The sequence below is a fragment of the Budorcas taxicolor genome, chromosome 3 (assembly GCF_023091745.1).
Source record: "Budorcas taxicolor isolate Tak-1 chromosome 3, Takin1.1, whole genome shotgun sequence".
NCBI lineage: Eukaryota > Metazoa > Chordata > Mammalia > Artiodactyla > Bovidae > Budorcas > Budorcas taxicolor.
The window spans coordinates 94129828-94147811 of NC_068912.1; the positions used below are offsets into that span (position 1 = coordinate 94129828).

The 17984-nt window shown below is 52.4% G+C and overlaps 1 protein-coding gene across 3 annotated transcripts; it reads left to right on the top strand.

Moving 5' to 3' along the window:
* The first annotated feature begins 969 nt into the window (after window positions 1-969).
* Window positions 970-16278, top strand: CC2D1B (coiled-coil and C2 domain containing 1B). Of its 3 annotated transcripts, XM_052636901.1 has the most exons (25): window positions 1018-1104; window positions 1261-1519; window positions 2680-2766; window positions 3941-4085; window positions 5135-5238; window positions 5607-5759; window positions 6201-6326; window positions 6522-6681; window positions 6862-7043; window positions 7200-7275; window positions 7378-7488; window positions 7565-7695; window positions 7907-7979; window positions 8180-8316; window positions 8741-8858; window positions 8941-9113; window positions 9503-9628; window positions 10185-10243; window positions 10319-10435; window positions 10814-10887; window positions 11026-11084; window positions 11280-11331; window positions 11783-11882; window positions 12040-12130; window positions 13247-16278. In XM_052636901.1, the coding sequence occupies exons 3-25, from the start codon at window positions 2701-2703 to the stop codon at window positions 13373-13375; spliced, it is 2562 nt and encodes an 853-aa protein (XP_052492861.1). In that variant the 5' UTR covers window positions 1018-1104; window positions 1261-1519; window positions 2680-2700; the 3' UTR covers window positions 13376-16278. The 3 variants fall into 3 exon arrangements, with proteins under 3 accessions (XP_052492862.1, XP_052492860.1, XP_052492861.1); XM_052636902.1 differs by lacking the exon at window positions 1261-1519 and having other exon boundaries at window positions 970-1104; window positions 12052-12130; XM_052636900.1 differs by lacking the exon at window positions 1261-1519 and having other exon boundaries at window positions 970-1104; window positions 13247-16277.
* The last annotated feature ends 1706 nt before the right edge of the window (window positions 16279-17984 follow it).

Genomic DNA, 17984 nt, shown 5'->3' on the forward strand with positions numbered 1-17984 from the left:
CCGCCCCAAATCTGGGCCCTCCGCAGTGAGAGCCCAGAGTCTTAACCTCTGAACCGCCAGTGGATTCCCTAAAATTTCCATTTTAAAACAATAAAGATGGGGAATTCCCTGATGTTTCAGTGCTTAAGACTGCACTTCCATTGCAGCGGTACTGGATGGATCCCTGATCAAGGAACTAAGATCCTGCATGCCAAAGGGTATGCCAAGAAGAAAAGCTGGGTTTTTTAAAATATAAAATAGTAAAGACAGTCTCTTCCTCGGAGAAATCACCAAAAAGAAGTAAGGAGGTGGAAAAGCTCTTTGTCCAAGGAAACTGGAAGATAATTCAGAAGTTGAGGAAACAGGCAGGAGGAAACGGTTTGCAAGGTTCCAGGTGGTAGCTTCTTTCCCCCCACTACACTGCACTGGCTTGCAGGGTAGGAGAGTAAGAAATTGGTGTTAAACTGAAGTGACTCTATAAAGAGGTGCAATGAGTACTGCCTCTCATATCTTAAAGATTAAACCCGCCTTCTGATTAGAAAAAGTACCTTTAGCTGCCGCAAGATTAAGAGGAATCTGTGAGCTTCTGTCGCTACAGACTCAAATTATAAAGGACACTGAAACAGATGGTAAGGCAGAGAAATCACTCCTGTAGGGCGGCGGCCGCAACCACCCTCCCCTCCCCGCGGACAGGGGCGAGATGAGGACTTGAAGCTAGATAGGTGAGCGTGCAGCCAAGCAACCTCGGAATGGGCGTGACGGAGGAAGGTCGGCGGGAAACCTGTAAGTGGGCTAGTACAGACGGCGAGGCTGCTGCGTTTGCTCCAGATGCGGAACAACGTGGAACCGCGCAAAGACCCTCCCAGACAACTTGGCGTTACCTGCCCGAAGGCGCCTGCGCGCTGAGAACTCCACCCTTGGAGTCACCTGTTGGAGCGCCACGCCCGCTTCGCCTTGCGCATGCGTGATACGCGCCGCACCGGCCGTGGAGTCACGTGTTAGAGCGCGAGGCGTCTCCCGCCGGGGCGCTTCCTGTCACGGCTGCCTCGGCGGCCCAGGGGCCGCGGGAGGCCCGGGCGGTACCGGGCGGGAGAAGGCCCGGGTCGGTTTCGGATCCGCCGCGAGGTATGCCGCGAACCCGCCCTCTGGCCAGGGAAGAGGAGGGGACGGCGGGGGAGATGGAGGCGGCCGAGCAGGGCTGGGCAGGGCGGCGCGTCCTGCCGCGGGAGTGGGGTCCCCGGCTTCGCCTCCCCAGCGCACTCCCTGCCCTCCTCTCTCCAGAGCCTGCGTCTGGGTCCAGCACCGCTGCTCCCAGTCGGGTGCCCCCGGAGCCGCAGACTTGACGAGTCCCACTCACTTCGTGTCCCCTTCTCCGTTGACCACCCGCCGTACACCCAAGTCACTGAAATCTGACGCCTTGGAGTCACTCTGAGCGCCTCCTCCGTGCGCGCACAGCCAGTTAATCTCCGAGTCCTGCTGGCTGTACCCCTCTAACTCTGGAATCGGTCCACTTCTCTCTCTCCCCAACACCGACCCCACGGTCCGTCAGCCTCTCCCCTTTTCGCCGGGACCGATTCACGATGCTCGGTGTCGAGACGGCTTCCAGCCTGCGTTCTCCCTCCTTCCCTCCTTCCTTTTTTTCTGCAGCCACGGGGCATGTTTCTGAATCGCCGATCTCATCCCCTCACGTCCTTTGCCTTCAGAAGCGTGCCCAAACTGCTTCAGGCTTCAGAGTTTTTCTCCTTTGCCCCTTGCTGACATTTGCAGCGTCGCTTGTCTCACACTGTATGCCGCACTAATCCCAGCTTAGTTTCCCTGTGCGAGTCAAGCTGTTGTCACCTCAGAACCATTATCAGGTTGTTCCCTATGTTTGGAATCCTATTCCTCTTCCTCCCTCTCAACATGTTCGTGACTCAGCACAGGCATCACCTTCTCCAAGAAGCCTTTTCTCTCTCTGCTGGATAAGGGCCGGCCCTGGGCAGCGGAGGCGCCTGGCACATCCCTGTTTGGGTTTTGTCCAGTGGTGAGGGGCTCTCCACCTTGTGAATGTTCTTTGAGAGCTGAGGGCGTGTCACATCCACTCCTGCCCTCCGGGTGCCTAGCACAAGGTCTCATACATAGTAGGTCCAGTGAATGGTTGTGAGATCTTGGAGAGAATCTGAATACCGAGTCAGATTTCTCTAGAGCAGAACTGTCCAATAGAACTTGGCGCAGTGATGGAAATGTTCATTATTTGTGCTGGCCCATGGTAGCCACTAACTGAGGGACAGAAACTTTAACTTGATTAAATTTAAACATCAGCAGCCACATAGGGCAACCATGCTTAAGAGCACAGTTTTAGAGCCTTTCTGAATCCTGCCAAGCCTTACACCCTCCCTGTACCTGGAGTTAACTTCCCTGATCTGCCTTCTTAGGCCACTCACCACTCAACCTCTTGGGTTTAATCCAGATTAAATCAGTTCAGTGACTTTTGATTGTGTCCACTCTCCGCTCTTAACGGTATTAATAGGTGGTCCCCTCCCTTCCAACTTCTCTGTTGCTTGCTTCAGTGCTTTGCTTCCAGCTTAGGTATTTCAGCCTTGGATGTTAAGCATATTAAGCATTGCCTTCTTTGTCTGAGTTGGGAGTTTACTAACCACACCTGTTCAGGGGTGGGGCTTGTAAGCTGCTCCAGTCTGAGTTTCTTCCACTCCCCACTAGACAGGTATCCAGGCTGCCAAGATGCCAGGGCCAAGACCTCGGAAGGGCCCTCAGGCCAGTGGCCAGGGTGTGGCAGCTGCCAAGCAGGTATGGATATAGCCTCCTTCACCTTCACTTCTGAGTCAATCTGAGGGTAAGGGTCTCTTACAATTTGGGCAAACTGGGTCCTGTGTGGTTTCCTTGTTAAGTCTAGCGACTTTCAGCCATGCCTCCGTAAGCTGGCAGAAGCCATGGAGACCCTCTGGACCAGCCCCTGCCACACACATGTGGAAGCTAAGGCCTGAACTCTCTTGTGTTTCAACCCAGGCTTCCTCCTGCAATGACCATCTCCATGTGAACGACCCAGAGAGTTCAGGAACCACCAAAATTTAGGGTGTTCTCATTGGATCTGCCTGCTCACTTTCTCTCTTTATTTCTTTTGGGCCCAAATTTGAGACTTCTTAGCCTATTGTTACTATCTTAAAAGAGGCAGGTAAGGGTGGTGGTAGGATAAAGGGCATAGACTCAAGTCACAAGACCTCGTTTATTTTATTTAAAAAATTTTAGCTGCACCTTGTGGCATGTGAGATCTTATAGTTTCCTGACCAGGGATCACACCTCCTCCCCTTAAAGTAGAAGCACGGAGTCTTAATCATTGAATGGCCAGGGAAATCCCCTAAGACCTTATTTTAAATTCTAGCCCTGCCACACTTACAGGGCTGTCTCAGTTTCATCTGAACATGGAGATAAAAATAGGACCCACTTTAGGTAGGACCTAAATGTCATAAAGACAGAGAGTAGAGTAGTGGTTACCCTGGGGGTGGGAGGAGGAGAAATGGGGAGTTGTTTAATGGGTGTAGTTTCAGTTTTGCAAGATTGTGATAATAGTTATGCAACAGTGTGAATGTATTTAATGTCATTGAACTCTACACTTAAAAATGGTTAAGATGGTAATTTTCATGTTATATGTGTTTTACCACAATTTAAAAGGAAATAGGATCTACCTCAGGATTTTGAAAATTAACTAAGATAGTCACGTAGGCTGCCAGGTACCCTGCCTGGCAGCTGGTGCTGTTATTGTTAGTAATGGCAGTGGCATCTTACTGGGTCCTTTGTAGAGTCACCAGGGAGATAAGTGTCCCAAGGAGTAAAGTTTCAGGCCTTAGTTTCCCTTTCTGCAAGTTAGGCCCCACAGGGAGCTGCTTAGCTCTTGCGGATTGACTTGGGCTGGGCTCCACCCTCTCCTCCTTGTATGGTTCTTAGAAACCTTCTCTGCTCTCAGCTTGGACTCTTTGTGGAGTTCAGCCCTGAGGACGTGCTGCTGGGGGTGGAGGAGGCTGAAGACGACGGGGACCTGGAGGCAGAGTTGCTGGCTCTCACTGGGGAAGCAGGGACCACGGGCAGGAAACCAGCACCCAAGGGGCAGGGTGAGTTTGCCACAGTTGGTGCTGGGACCAGGTGGCTCAGGCAGGTGGTTGGACGGGCCTTTCCTCACAGCTGCGGGGAGCCGGCCAGATCACCTGGCCCTTCTGGTGTTCCTGTCGCTTCTGCAGCATTCCCTCTGAGAGGCCGTCTTGCTCTGCTCACTTGCCTGTGTGTTGTGTGGGGGGAGCGCACTCCTTCCTGGGTTGCAGCCTCTCCCTTTGGACAGTCAGAGTCTCTGGGCCTGGTGTAGGCTAGGGACTCAGCACAGACTGAATCGGTCACACAATGAGTGCACAGAAATTGTATCAAATGAACGAATAAGTGGTATCTTCCTGCCCAGCTTGAAGAGGACAGAGACCTGAAGCCTTGTGGGGGAGGCCAGAGGGAACCAGGAGCCCTCAGAGAAAGCCATCTCCCCTCCCACATGTCCCTGAGCTGAGAGCAAGGAGGACCCTGAAGGGACCGACTGGTCTGGGAGAACCGTGGCCATCCCTTCTCTCTCAGCACAAACCTGCTTTGGGTTTGATGAGCCTGGGTTTGAATCTTGACTCTGCTGTTTACCAAGATTGCAATGTTAGGAAAATTAATAAAGTTCTCAGTTTACTCATATATAAAATGAGGATAATATTACTTTTGGGGCGTGGGGAGTGGTACCTGTGCTGCGCGGCTTACCCGATCTTAGTTCCCTGGCTGGATTCTCAGACGTGAAAGTGCAGCGTTCTAACCACTGGACTACCAGGGAATTCCTAGTATTACCTATTTTGTGGAATCATTGGGAAGCTCAGATGTTACAAATCTTCATATATGAAAGATGTGGCTAGGGGCAATGGATGGCTATGTTTGTGAATAACTGCCACAGTAAAAGGGCAGAGAAGGCAGTAGCCTGATGCCTGTTGGAGGGCCTGGAAAAGTTTCCCTGCAGAGGTGGGACTCTGGCTGTGGAAGGAAGCTGCCTGGGTGTATCTGCCAGTGCAGTGGATTGGAGACCATCCTCTACTCCTCGGGAACCTTTTCTGTGTTGCTCTGACCCTCTGTGACCCTCTTCCCCCAGCCCCCCTGCCTATGGCCCACATCGAGAAGTTGGCAGCAGACTGCATGCGGGATGTGGAAGAAGAGGAAGAGGAGGAAGGGCTGGAGGACGATGCAGACTTGCTGGTGCGTCTGCCAGGCTGGTGTTGAGGGCTCTGTGGTCAAGCTGTGGAGGAGGCCTGGGTTTGTCCCTCTGTGTGCTGATGTTGAGCGAGTGCCTTGCCTTTCCTGGACCCTTGTCTTGACTATACGGTGTGAGACGTCTCCTGACATTTGAGCTCTGTACTTGGGGATTCTCAGATCTGGAGGCTTCACTGTTTGGGGGGCTGTCCTTGATCAGATTGGAAGGGTGTAGGAGTGTTCTGGTAAAGGGGACTTTCAGGCACAGTGAGTGATGCTGGGAAATACAGTTGGAGGAGAGAGTCCTTTATTCTCAGGTCCTGTCATGGGTATGATCGTGAGGCTCCCAACTCTTGGGATCTGTGTCTCCCCAGACGGAGCTGCAGGAGGTCCTGGGTACAGATGAGGAGGCTGGGGCCCTGGATGGTGATGAGACAGCCAGCCTGGGTGGCCCTGAGGAGAAGGAACAGGAAAACGAACCTCCGGTGCAAGCAGCTCTCTTGACAGCTCTGGTTCCAGCAGCTCAGGTAGGTTCCGGAGGTCTCCAGTGTGCCTTTGGCTGTGTCCTCTGTGCCTACATGCCCCTGTAGAGCACACATGGAGCACAGCTTGTCTAGGGACGCTGTGGTAATAACCCTTTGCAGAGCCCTCCTCCAGCAGCTGCCCCGAGCCGAGACTGAGCACGAGAAACTCCTTGGCGGCTGCTGGCCTCAAAGGCCTCTCTGTTCTGCTATCCGCCCCCTGCAGCCATTTCCCGGCCTCCACAGATTGTCTGGACCTCTGTGTCTGCCTCTGACATGGCCTCTGGCCTCTCCATTGAGTCTTTGTCTCCCACCTTGAGCCTTTTAGGCCCTCCTTCTCCTTGAATCCAGGCGCTTCGTGTTCTGGGGCAGCTTCCTTGCAAGGAGGGAGTGGCAGGGGCCTAGCTGGCCCTGGAGTGGCCAGGCCCTGAACTGAAGTATCCACAGGCTGGAGGGCCCCGGGGGCTGCAGGCCCTGCTGGAGGATCGGATCCGCAACTACCAGGAGGCTGCGGCCAGTGCTCAGGAGGCAGGTGAAGCGGCCAAAGCCAGGCGCTGTGAGCGCGGCCTGAAGGTGCGTTGGGCTCAGCTGGGCACCAGCGCTGGGAGGAGTGAGGCTGGGGGCAGTGAAGGGTGAAGCACCAGAGGAGCTTGGTCCAGCGGAGGGGAAGCCGCTCCACCGGAATGTGGAGGTGAAGGACCCCTGGCCTATCTGAGCAGGCTGCAGTCCGTGGTGGCTGGCTAGGTTTCTGGTTCTTTTCTCTCTCAGACACTGGAGTCCCAGCTGGCTGCTGTGAGGAAAGGCAAAAAGATCAGTGAGGGTGAGATCCCGCCTCCAGTGGCCTTGGGCAGAAGGCCTCTGGCCCCCCAGGAAACAAGCGACAGGAGCCCTGAAGCAGAAGCCCCAGCTGCCCCCTCCGTGGAGCCAGGTATCTGGAGACAGTCAGATCCTGGCCTAGTTCCCAGGGTCAGGGCCTGTGGCCTGCCTCCCCATCCTCCGTTGTCCGTGGCCATCAGCCACAGCTTCCCTAAGACGTTCTCGGGCTAGCCAGACCTGGAGGCATTGGAAACCTCCTTTGACCTTGATATTTTCTTTTGTTTCTCCATAGACAAGCCCTCCCAGCCTGAGACAAGCCTCTTGGGCAGCCCTGGTATTTCTGCCCCACCCGACTCAGACCCAGACCCACGGGCCCTGCTGTTGGCCCGACAGAGAGAGTACAAAGTGGCTGCTCTGAATGCCAAGCGGGCTGGAGACCTAGACCGTGCCCGAGAGCTCATGAGGGTTGGGAAGGTATGGCATCTGGTCCAGAGGCCCTGTGTCCAGCCCCTCATTTCACAGATGTGAGCGGTGACCCGACCAAGCTTCAGTGAGACTGGTCTGGGGGGGCTTTTCAGCCCAGATCCTTGGGGTTCCCTGGCTCATGTTCCCACCGTGTTCCTACCGCAGAGATTTGCTGCTGTCCTGGAGGCCCTGGAGAAGGGGCAGCCTGTGGACCTGAGTGCCATGCCCCCATCACCAGAGGGTCAGTATCAGGGTTGGGGGGGGTGGGCAGCCTGCTCAGGCTAGGGCTGGGGCTGGCCAAGCATCCCTACCCATACCTACACCTGTGCTCTGGATTCCCCAGACCTGAAGCCCCTTCCACAGGCTTCCCAAGCCCCAACAGCGCCCTCAGATACACCCCCGGCAGTGGAGCGAATGCACCCAGTGATGGCCTCTGACATCCCAGCAGCCCCTGGTAGGCCTGGGGACACTGGAGTGGGGACCTGCGGGGAGGCAGGCAGAGCTAATACTGTCTCCTTTCTCCTTTCAAGTGGCCCCTGCTGAGCCACAGACAGTGCTGGATGCCCTGCAGCAGAGGCTGAACAAGTACCGTGAGGCAGGCACCCAAGCTCGGGGCAGTGGGGATGAGCGCAAGGCCCGGATGCACGAGCGCATTGCCAAGGTGGGCTGCAGCCTGCCTCCTTGACCAGCTGCTGTCCGTCTGCTCCCTGGTCTTTGAGTCTTCATCTTGTCTGTGTGTCTCTGGAGCTCTTGCCGTCTCAGGAGCTCTCCTTCCTCCTGGGGCTGCTGTCTTCGTCTTCCTCTTCCTGCCTCTGCTTGAGTAGAGCCTGTGACTGCTGCCCACCACAGGTCCCTCCCTCCCTCTCTTGCAGCAATATCAAGATGCCATTCGAGCCCACCGGGCAGGACGGAAAGTTGACTTTGCCGAGTTACCTGTTCCTCCAGGTGAGTGGGGTTTGGCCTGGGGGCTCATGAGGTCTCTGAGCAGGATAGAGGGGAGGGAGAAATGATTTCTCACACATCAGCCTCCACCCTGGGGGAACTACCCATCCCAGCCATGGCCAGGAATACCCCAGTAGGACCCAAAGCAGCCTGATTCATCCTCAAGGCTCCCTGAACCCTTTCCCAGTGTCTCTCTCGTGCAGGATTCCCCCCTATACCTGGCTTGGAGCCCACCGTGGCTACTGAGGAGGATATGATGGCAGCTACTTTAGCAGCTGCCCGGAAACTGGCCTCCTCAGAGGATACAGCCCCAGTAGAGGAAGAGGAGGAGGATGACAAGGTTTGGCTGAGGGCCCATGACTCTGGGGACTGGTGGGGGAAACAGCCGATGAGGGGTAAACCCAGACATTGGTGTCCATACTAACAAGCCCAGCAAGGTAGACATTTTTGCTTTTATTTCATAGAGATAAAAACCTGGGCTAGGGCACCCAGCTAGGAATTAACAGGGCTGGAATCAGACCAGGGTCTTTCTGACTTAAGAGCCCAGTTCGATCCCTTTTCCTCTACTCTCTCACGCTGGGAGGTTAGCGCAGAGAACTTTTGAGACTTCTGGTTCTGAGATTCTCTAGGGTCCATGAGGGAAAGCCATTCATCTCAGGCCACACAGTGAGCAGTACAGTGTTGTGAAGAGACCCTGAGTCAGGGAGCTGCCATGGCCAGGGTGGGGAACAGAACCCGTGTGACAGCCTCCTGGGCACCTGCAGGATGAGCCCCCAGCCCAGGCCCCAGTGGCCAAGAAGCCAGCACAGCCTCTCATCCCTTCATCGCGGCCCCTGCCTGAGCCCAAGACCTCGAGTTCTAAGGAGGCGCTGAGTCCATCTGGTGAGTTGGGGAGAAGAGGGATGGAGGAGGGAAGGCTGTGGTGAGAGGCAGTGTGGCTCTCACCTGTGTCCCCTCCCTCTAGCACGAGAGCAGCTGGCCCTGCTGGAGGCACGGAAACTGCAGTACCAGCGGGCAGCCCTGCAGGCCAAGCGTGGCCGGGACCTGGAGCAGGCCAAAGCCCATCTGCGGGTGGCCAAAGCCCTCGAGGCTCAGATCACCCAGGTGCGAGCTGGCCGCCCTGTGGACCTCTCCAAGGTGAGTGTCGCCTGGTTAAGCAGCAGGACTTCTTGGGCAGCGAGGTGGGTGGCAGTCTTGATGAGCAGGACTATGAACAAGGTTGCTTGAAGGAGAGGGTACTTGAATAGGACGTGAGAACAGCTGAGAACGTTTTTGCTTATGTGTCTGCCTGTCCCATGACTCCAAGAGAGCCCCGGGGGCGTGCCTGTGGCGAGAGGTGACCAGGCCGGGCAAGGCCAGTGGAAAACAGAGCAGTGTGCTGGGGTAGGCTGGCAGGCAATGAGTTCCCATCTCTTGGGGCTACTGGAAGCTGGAGAAGCATTTAGTTTAGATTTCTGGTCTGTTTGGCTCAGTAGAGGAGTAATTTGACTCTCGAGGGCCCCTGAGGGGCCTTGTGACCTGGACAGGTACCTTCACCCTTAACGGATGAGGAGGGTGACTTCATCCTGATCCACCATGAGGACCTGCGACTCTCTCAGAAGGCTGAGGAGGTGTATGCTCAGCTACAAAAAATGCTTCTGGAGCAACATGAGGTCAGTCCTCCCCTTCCAGTGCCCATAGCCTCCCCTTCCAGTGCCCATAGCCTCCCCTTGGCGAAAGGCAAGATAGGGTTCAGATTCTAGCTCTTCAGCTTACTGGCTGTGAGATCTTGGGTAAGGAATTTCTCTTCTCTAAACCACGTTTTCCTTATCTGTACAATAGGATGATTAATACCCCTCTTGCAGGGCTATGAATTTCAAACAACAGAGTGGAGGGGGAATTACCTTGAAGATGGGAGAAAGACGTGTTTGAGGAGCATTTGTATATTTCGGTGTATCTATCTGAATGCTGCCTGCAAGTCTGATTGCTAAAGTGATGAGGAAGAAGAGGAATTTGCTAAGGGAATTTGGGGGAATGGCTATCCCCAATAGAGGAAACAGCAAAAACTTAGTGCAGTGGGACTTGGGAACAGTGACCTTGGGTTATTATGCTGGAGAAGGAGAGAGGGAGGCTACAGAAGGTTGGAGGTTTCAGAGGGCAGGCCTTGAAGGCCAGCTTAGTTGGGTCCTGTTCTGGACCACGGAGTCACTCTGCACCCCCCATTTCCAGAAGTGTCTGCTGTTCTCCAAGCAGTTCATGCACCAGGGCAACGTGGCTGAGACCACCCGGTAAGTGCAGGGCTGGGGCCAGAGCTTGTGGGGTAGGAAGCAGGAAATGCTGATGTGTACACCTTTTCCTGTCAGGTTTGAGAAGCTTGCTCAAGACCGCAAGCAGCAGCTTGAGATCCTGCAGCTGGCCCAGGCTCAAGGCCTGGACCCTCCCAGCCACCACTTTGAGCTGAAGACATTCCAGACTGTGAGGTGCCAAAGCCTGAGGGAGACCGTGGCTCCATGCAGGACTGGGCAAGAGGCTGAGAGCCAGGGGTGGAGACTTAGGCCCCTTGAGTGAGGCTGTTCATGCTTGGCCCTGACGTAGGCCCTGGGGCTGGGGAGGGGCAGGACGGGGTGCCTGCTTGTGAGGAGGGGCTTGGAGCTGTGTGGTCGCTGGGTTAGGAGCCCTGTACTAGAGTCACAGACCAAGGCCTTCACTCCAGCTCTGCTGCTCAGAGTCAGACAGGTTTTGCCTCCCTGGGCCCACTCTCCTCTTGGCCACCACCCAGCTGGATAGGCAGGCATTGGAAGAGGTAACCTTTTCCCACTGCTCTCCTTCACTTTGCTCTCCTTGCTTCCCGGCTCTAGGATCTTTGCAGAACTCAACAGCACAGAAATGCATCTGATTGTTGTCCGGGGAATGAACCTCCCAGCCCCTCCAGGTAGCCCTGGGGCCACCCCTACTCTCTTGTCCAGACACTCCAGCCCTGGCCAGTAGGAGACACTGGCTCTTCCTCTGCATCAAGTGCTGGGGCTCCTGGCTACTCCCTGTGACCCTGACTTATCCTCCTCCTTCCTAGGGGTGACCCCTGACGACTTGGATGCTTTTGTGCGGTTTGAGTTCCACTACCCTAATTCGGTGAGGTTCCGATAGCAGTAGGGTCCTGTGAGCTCCATCTTCCCTTCCAAGGCCCTGGGCTCTTTTTCTCCCCATCCCTTGGTCTCACTCCCTTTAGGGGTCCCTTCCCTCAGCACTGATGTAGACCAGAGCTCCTGGGCCTGTATCTCTGTTTTTTTTCAAGCTGTCTTGACTTCTTTCTCCTCACTGCTTTAGGACCAGGCTCAAAAAAACAAAACAGCTGTGGTGAAAAACACAAACTCTCCAGGTGAGGACCTACATGAGGGCTGCTTCCTCCTCCCCCTCCCCCTCTGATACACGTGTGCAGCACTTGTGTTTCCAGAGTACTTTCAGATCTATTATCTTACTTGGTCTACTTACCTTGGGAGATGAAGGCAGGTATTACTACTTTTTCTTGAATGTAGTTGGGGAAGCTGAAGCTCAGAGAGGTAAAGGGATTTGCCTAGGGCCTTAAAGCAAAATGGTGGTGGAAATGGGACTTGAGTCCAAGAATCCTGACTCCCATTTTGATATGATCTGCGTCTAACAAGAACTGTCCAGGTGAACGTCAAAGCCAGGATTGGGATGCTCTACCTCCCTCTGGTGGCAGTGACTCTGAATTGCAGGCAGAAAGACGGAGTGGAGGCAAGTGGGCCAGTTTCCACGTGGTCAGGAGATTCCTGAGAGCCAAGTCCCTCCTCCTTTTCCCCCTCTTGCAGAATTTGATCAACTCTTCAAACTAAATATCAACCGAAACCACCGGGGCTTCAGGAGAGTGATTCAAAACAAAGGAATCAAGTTTGAAATCTTCCACAAAGGGTGAGGGCCCATTGCTCACACTGCCAAGGGGCTGGGAGGAGGGATTGGCTTCTGCCGCTGCCGCAGCCCCTGCTCCAGTTTTCTTGTGCTGGTTTTAGCCAGCTCATTTCTGCTGTCCTTGCCCAGTCCAGTCCTCTGCTGACTCTTGGCTTTCCAGATCCTTCTTCAGAAGTGACAAGCTGGTTGGCACAGCCCAGCTGAAACTGGAGCGGCTGGAGAATGAGTGTGAGATCAGAGAGATTGTGGAGGTAAGGTGGGCAAACTGGAGGACTTGGCCAGAAAAGGGCCAGCATTCTCTGAATATCAGTCCCTGTTGTAGGTCTTTTGGTGTCTGTGAAAAATATCCGTAAGTGTTCTGCAGAGTATGTGCTATTCCCATTTCACAAATGATGAAATACAGAGGGTCTGAGAAAATTTCATTGTGTCAGAAAGGAAGTAGCTAGATTCTTTCCACAACACTCCGAGCTCTTCATGTTCCCTTGAGGGGCCTGGTCATGGCTGTCAGTGTGGCGCACACGAATTCCTAGGTGTCTAGGAGCAGGTTTTGGTTGAGGCAGTTGTGGCAACATGATGAAGTAGAACAAACTCTGGACATAAAGTTGATAAGGTATTTCCAAGGAGGGACCTACCAGAACGCAGCTAGTGTGCTTAGGAATCACCCCCAGACAACTCCTTTAGCTGCCCTGAACTCACTGAATTTCACAGGGATGTGCCCCTGACGATAGCAACTGAGATCCACAGAGAAGGGTCTCTGGCAGAGCTGGGCCCAGACCTTGGCTGGTGCCTTCATAGGCTGAGGCTTTTCCTGCTGCATTGCCTCTGCCTGCTTGGGAGAGTTGTTCTTAAGTGGGGCCTGCTTTGCATCAGCCCCAGTGAGGTTGGTCAGACTTTAGAGCCTGTAGCACTGCTTTCTCCAGCTGCCTCTTCTCCTGCACACGACGAAGCAGCACGGTGGGTGAAAAGGCAGGCATGTCCTGACCTTGTTGCACAGTGGACCGTGTGGCTGTATCCCTCATGCCATCTGTGAACCGAGGGTTTGGGCTCAGTGGCTCTCAGGCTGTGCCTTAAAGCCACAGCATTTCTTCTAGGAGTTGCCAGGGGACTCTGGGGCAAACTGAATAACACAGCTCTAGATTTCTCACCTCCACGTCAGAGCACTGGTGCTTATTTGGATTGATGTATTTTCTGAGACTTACCTAAAACCTCCGAACCCAAACAGCAGGAGGTTGGGCTTGTCCTGCAGTGGAGACTCTTCTGTTGACATGCGGGGTGCTTCAGCTCCTCTCTCACCTTGTGAGCACAGGGAGCTGCCTGCTCCCCACCCCACCCCTCAGTTACCATCTCCCTCTCCGCGGTCCCCACAGGTCCTGGATGGAAGGAAGCCCACTGGGGGCAAGCTGGAGGTGAAGGTGAGGCTGCGGGAGCCTCTGAGTGGCCAAGATGTGCAGATGGTCACCGAGAACTGGCTGGTCCTGGAGCCCAGGGGCCTGTGAGGTGGGCAGCTCTCTGGGCCCTTAGAACCTCTGCCTGGGCCCCATGGGAACCCTTCCGGTACTCAACTCATATCTAAGGAGAAAACCGAGGAATTTCTCATCTGTGAGGAAGACCAAGAGGCAAAACTGTTGGGGTGGGCTCAGGCTGGTTCACGATCTTCAGTAGAACTGGGGAAGGAAGTTAACCCTCCCAGGTCTGTTGTCAGGAAACCCTTCTGAAAATCTACTTGTACACTCACTGCAGTTTAGACTTCTGTGCTTTGTGCAACAGAGGGTCAATGGTGGAGTGGAGTCAGGCCAGCGACTCTTCTCCAGCTTTTTCCCCTGGGCTTTGCTGGCTAAAGAAGTCTTTGTACATAAAGGAGATGCTGCTACACAAGCACCAAAGACCTGTTAAGCACGTGCATTACTGACCACGGCTCTGGTCTTTCCTGTTGCTGGCCTCTCCCCAGGCCTCTACCAAAGCAGGCTGGATTCCAGGATTTCCCCCCGCCTCTCTGTCCGAGCAGGGAAAGGACAGCCTCATTGCTCAGCCATGGAGCCTTGTAACCAACCCCTTAACCCCTGTGAATCAACTGTTTGCAACTTGCCCCAGCCCTCAGTTGCACCATTTCTAGACGTGCCTTTAAAAGATAAAACTGTAAGGGATGGGAAAGCTCGAGTGTGATCTGGACCCCCCTCCCCCATAGGGTGGGGCAGGGTTCTGTGACTGCAGTTGGTCAGCAGCCGCCTGGCCCACACAACGCAGTGACCCCCCAGCCCTGCCTGTGCCTCATCTGACAGCTGCTGCCGTAGTGTCCCTGCTTCCTGACGCACTCGGTGGAATTTTGTTCAGGACTGTGTGGTGGGAAGTGAAAGCAAGGTTATCTTGAGTTAGGTCCATGTACCTGAGACTGAAAGACAGTTAACTGAGGAAGAAAGAAAAAAAATTTATATATATATACATATGTGAAATGTAACTGATTTTATTTAAGAAACTAGGTCTAATTCATTGTAGGGGATTTACGTTCTCACAAAATAACCACCAAAGTCTTAAAAGCCCTGCTCCTCCATGTCACTGCCCCGCCCTGCCCCCACCCCTGTCACTTTTTAAAAGCCAGAGGGGCAGTAACATTTGTTAATTGACAGAAACTGCAGCTGTGGCTTCCTCTTCAGAGACAGGGCAGGAGAAGCCTTGCCTCTTCATCTAATCACCTAGGGAAATCCCTAAATTTCTTCCCAAGAAATTCTTTGGATTTATTTTTGTCAACAGATGGGAGATCATGGAGTGATTTATATCAATATTTGCAGTAGATTCAATGTTCAAAACGGCAGTAGTCTACATCTCTTAGAAATGAACTTTAACACCCCATCTTTCCCCCCCTTTCTCTGCAACATTAACAAAGCATTCCTGAAGATAGTATTTTTAAGGCTCTACACGAAGCAGATGCATTCAACTTACTGGTGATTGTAGTCCTGCAAACACAAATTTGGGATTGAGCTTTTGTGTGTGTGTCTTTTTCTGGGATGCAGCTGGACCACACTTCCCTGCCCTTAAGAGCAGAGCTTATAGTGTAACAACAGGGACAACAGGTAACTTCTGAGAGCTAGAAAGCTAGTCTAGCTAATCTTACTAAAAATTCCATAGATGTGAGACTTAACACTTAAATGCAGTCATATCTGTGTGTCATACAAGCAGCCATCTAGAATGAAAAGGAGGGCTGTCAGCCCTCATAAGGTGGCCTAGAGCAGAGGGAAACCAAAGCAGGTTCCTGACTCAACCTAGTCTCCCCCTCAGGGTTTGTAAGTGCTAAGAAGGCTTGCAGTTTCCCACCAGTACCAGGAATGTCTAAACTCAGTCGCCTGTTAGAAATTGGATAGCAAGTTTTTCTCTGTGGTTCAAAGATTTCCCATCATAACTTGTTCAGTTTCATTCTGCTCCACTGCCCTTTGCTTTTTGAAAACCAGAACCTCCAGGCTGAGAGAGGCAGGACAAAGCCTCCCACTGGACTTAGAGACTGAGGTTCTTAAAAGGCCTTTGTTGTAGCCCAGGCATGCAGGGGTCACTGGCATGGGAGGAGCCTGCCCAGCCTCATCTTGTGCTAAGATTTATCCAAATGCAGCAATTCAGCAGTGCAGATTAGTGACTTGTGGGCAGTTGGGAACCAGCCACGACCCAAATCATTTTTAAATTTTAAAATTTCTTTTCAATTGTATAGGACATACTTTCTTCTGAATACAATATGGAAGGAATTTATCTTAGAATCAGGAAGTCTTGCTCACAATTAAAGGGTAAACTAGTTTGCATTTTATTACTTTCCTTTCTCACGGTTCTATTCTGAAACCTACACTGTTTCTTCCCAGTTTTTGAGTGCTTGTTTTCCAAATATTTGTGGGCAGTTTTTAAACACTGTTTTACCCCTTAAGGCAGCTGCTTTGAAGATGAAACTGTGGGGCTGAGACTGGCAGAAGGCAGCACCAGGAAGCTTCCACCTGGTTCAGTTCCATCACAGATGGATTCTTCCCTTCTCTTAGCCTCAGCTTCCCAAACTCTAGAATGGACATTCTCATTCCTCTTATGCTCCTTTTCCCTTCTGGCTACATTACAGTCCTCCAAATCCCATTACCGTCATTATTAAAATTATTTCAGCATTATTATTAAACAACTATCACAGACTTTTTCTAGAAACAAGTGTTCAGCAGACTTATTGCCTGAAGTGCATTAAGTGCATAAATTATTCCCAAAATGACTAGTTATGATAGACGAAAATTTAGTTGGAAATTCTGGGCTCACCAGCATTCAGGAACCAGTGTAGATGAGGGAAGACACTGGATGGGAACTTACGCAGGGCAAAGTTCAGTTTATCTAAAGCCCTAGAGACCAATCGTAAAGGAAATGAACTTTGAATATTTACTGGAAGGACTGATGCTGAACCTCCAATACTTTGGCCACCTGATGTGAAGAGCTGACATTGGAAAAGACCCCGATGCTGGGAAAGATTGAGGGCAGGAGGAGAAGGTGGTGACAGAGGAGCAGATAGTTAAACAGTGACTCAATGGACATGAATTTGAGCAAATTCCAGGAGATACTGGAGGACAGGGGAGCTTGGCATGCTGCAGTTCATGGCCTTGCAGAGTCAGACACGACTGAGCGACTGACCAAGAGTGCAGTAGGTGCTCAGATACATGTTGACTTAAAAAAACTGGAGAAACTACATTGCCTAGCATTTGGTGAGAATTTGGTGATTTTTTTTAAATGTAGTATTACCAGAATGGCAGTTCTGTTCCTCATTATAGGATCTCTATATCTCAGTCTGAGTTTACATTATAGAAGAATCTGCCTTATTTAGAAACATGATGTTTCCAGTTCTATACAGCATACAGTATATAAACACAAAAGTTAAGGAAAACAGTAAACTAGCCTTGGCTATCTTATGTCCAATTCCACAAGATGATTTTGTTAAATATAAAGGACATTTTAGGCAACTGAGAATGGACCCAGCTCTGCAAGGCCAGAGTCTGTTCTTAGAATATAAAGGTTTGGACTGATCTGGAAGAAATGTGTACAACTGCAAGGTCTGTTTAGCTGAGAAGGAAGAAAGCTAACTCCTATAGGACTGAACCAAGAGAGCCAGCTCCTGTGGAAGCTCCAGTTTAGACCAAGCTGGATGTTGGACCCCAGGTTCCTACTACCCCTGTTAACAAGTGCACCCTGTGCCTGTCAGGTTTAAGGGTGACGGCCCAGGGCTTGGTCCTCACAAGCTGGTGTTCAGTGGGCACCCGTTCTTCCTTTGGAAGCTCCCAGGCTATGAGAAAGGTTACAGTCCCAGCCCTCTGCAACCACCATCAGTGAAGCCTATGAAGAGGCAGATGTAGAATGTGGATTTTAGGGATAAACCTTGGGCTTCCCCGGTGGCTCAGCAGTAAAGAGTCCAATGCAGGTTCAACTCCTGGATCAGGAAGATCCCCTGGAGGAGGGCATGGCACTCCTCCAGTATTCCTGCCTGGAGAATCCCATGGATAGAGGAGTCTGGCGGGCTATAGTCCATGGGGTCACGAGAGTCGGACAGAACTGAGTGACTAAACAAAAACGAGACACCTTTGGGCCTCAGAAAACAGCTACTAACCTAAAGGGAGTTCATCAGCCTGTAACTGCCAAGTACTAGGCCTAGCTGCAGCCACTGGAGAGCAGCCTGTCACTGTCCCAGGCCTGCACTACCTTCCAGGGGATTCTTGGAGCTGTGCTTTCACTGCAGAGGGCCCAGCCTCCCGCTTGGCCTGGGGTTTTAGAAGATGCCAGTGACAAGGAAGTGAGCTGCCCTACAGCAGTGTTTTTCAAACTGTGGGTTGTGCAATCTATTTTGTCTGACTAAAATTTTTAACTAAGGAGAAAATGATCAGAATGCATCACGTATGTCATAGGCAAAACCAAATCCTGGCTTCTAATACCACTTCCACTAAAAAAAAACCACCCAGCTGATTCCAAGGCTGGGACAGGGTAAGCACAAGATGGCGCTGGGGCATCTTGTTAGGCCAGAAAAGGAAGTGTTAAGAAACAGGAGCATGTCACAAGGATGTGGGAGCTCACCTAAATAATGAATTAGAACCATTCAAAGAGTAATCCCAAGTC

Bases quoted from the DNA above. Each gene is read 5' to 3' on its own strand.
- CC2D1B (XM_052636900.1), top strand. From the start codon at position 2,701: ATGCCAGGGCCAAGACCTCGGAAGGGCCCTCAGGCCAGTGGCCAGGGT. The intron at 4,086-5,134 runs GTGAGTTTGCCA...CTCTTCCCCCAG, and splicing joins ACCAGCACCCAAGGGGCAGG to CCCCCCTGCCTATGGCCCAC. The intron at 11,332-11,782 runs GTGAGGACCTAC...CCCCTCTTGCAG, and splicing joins GAAAAACACAAACTCTCCAG to AATTTGATCAACTCTTCAAA.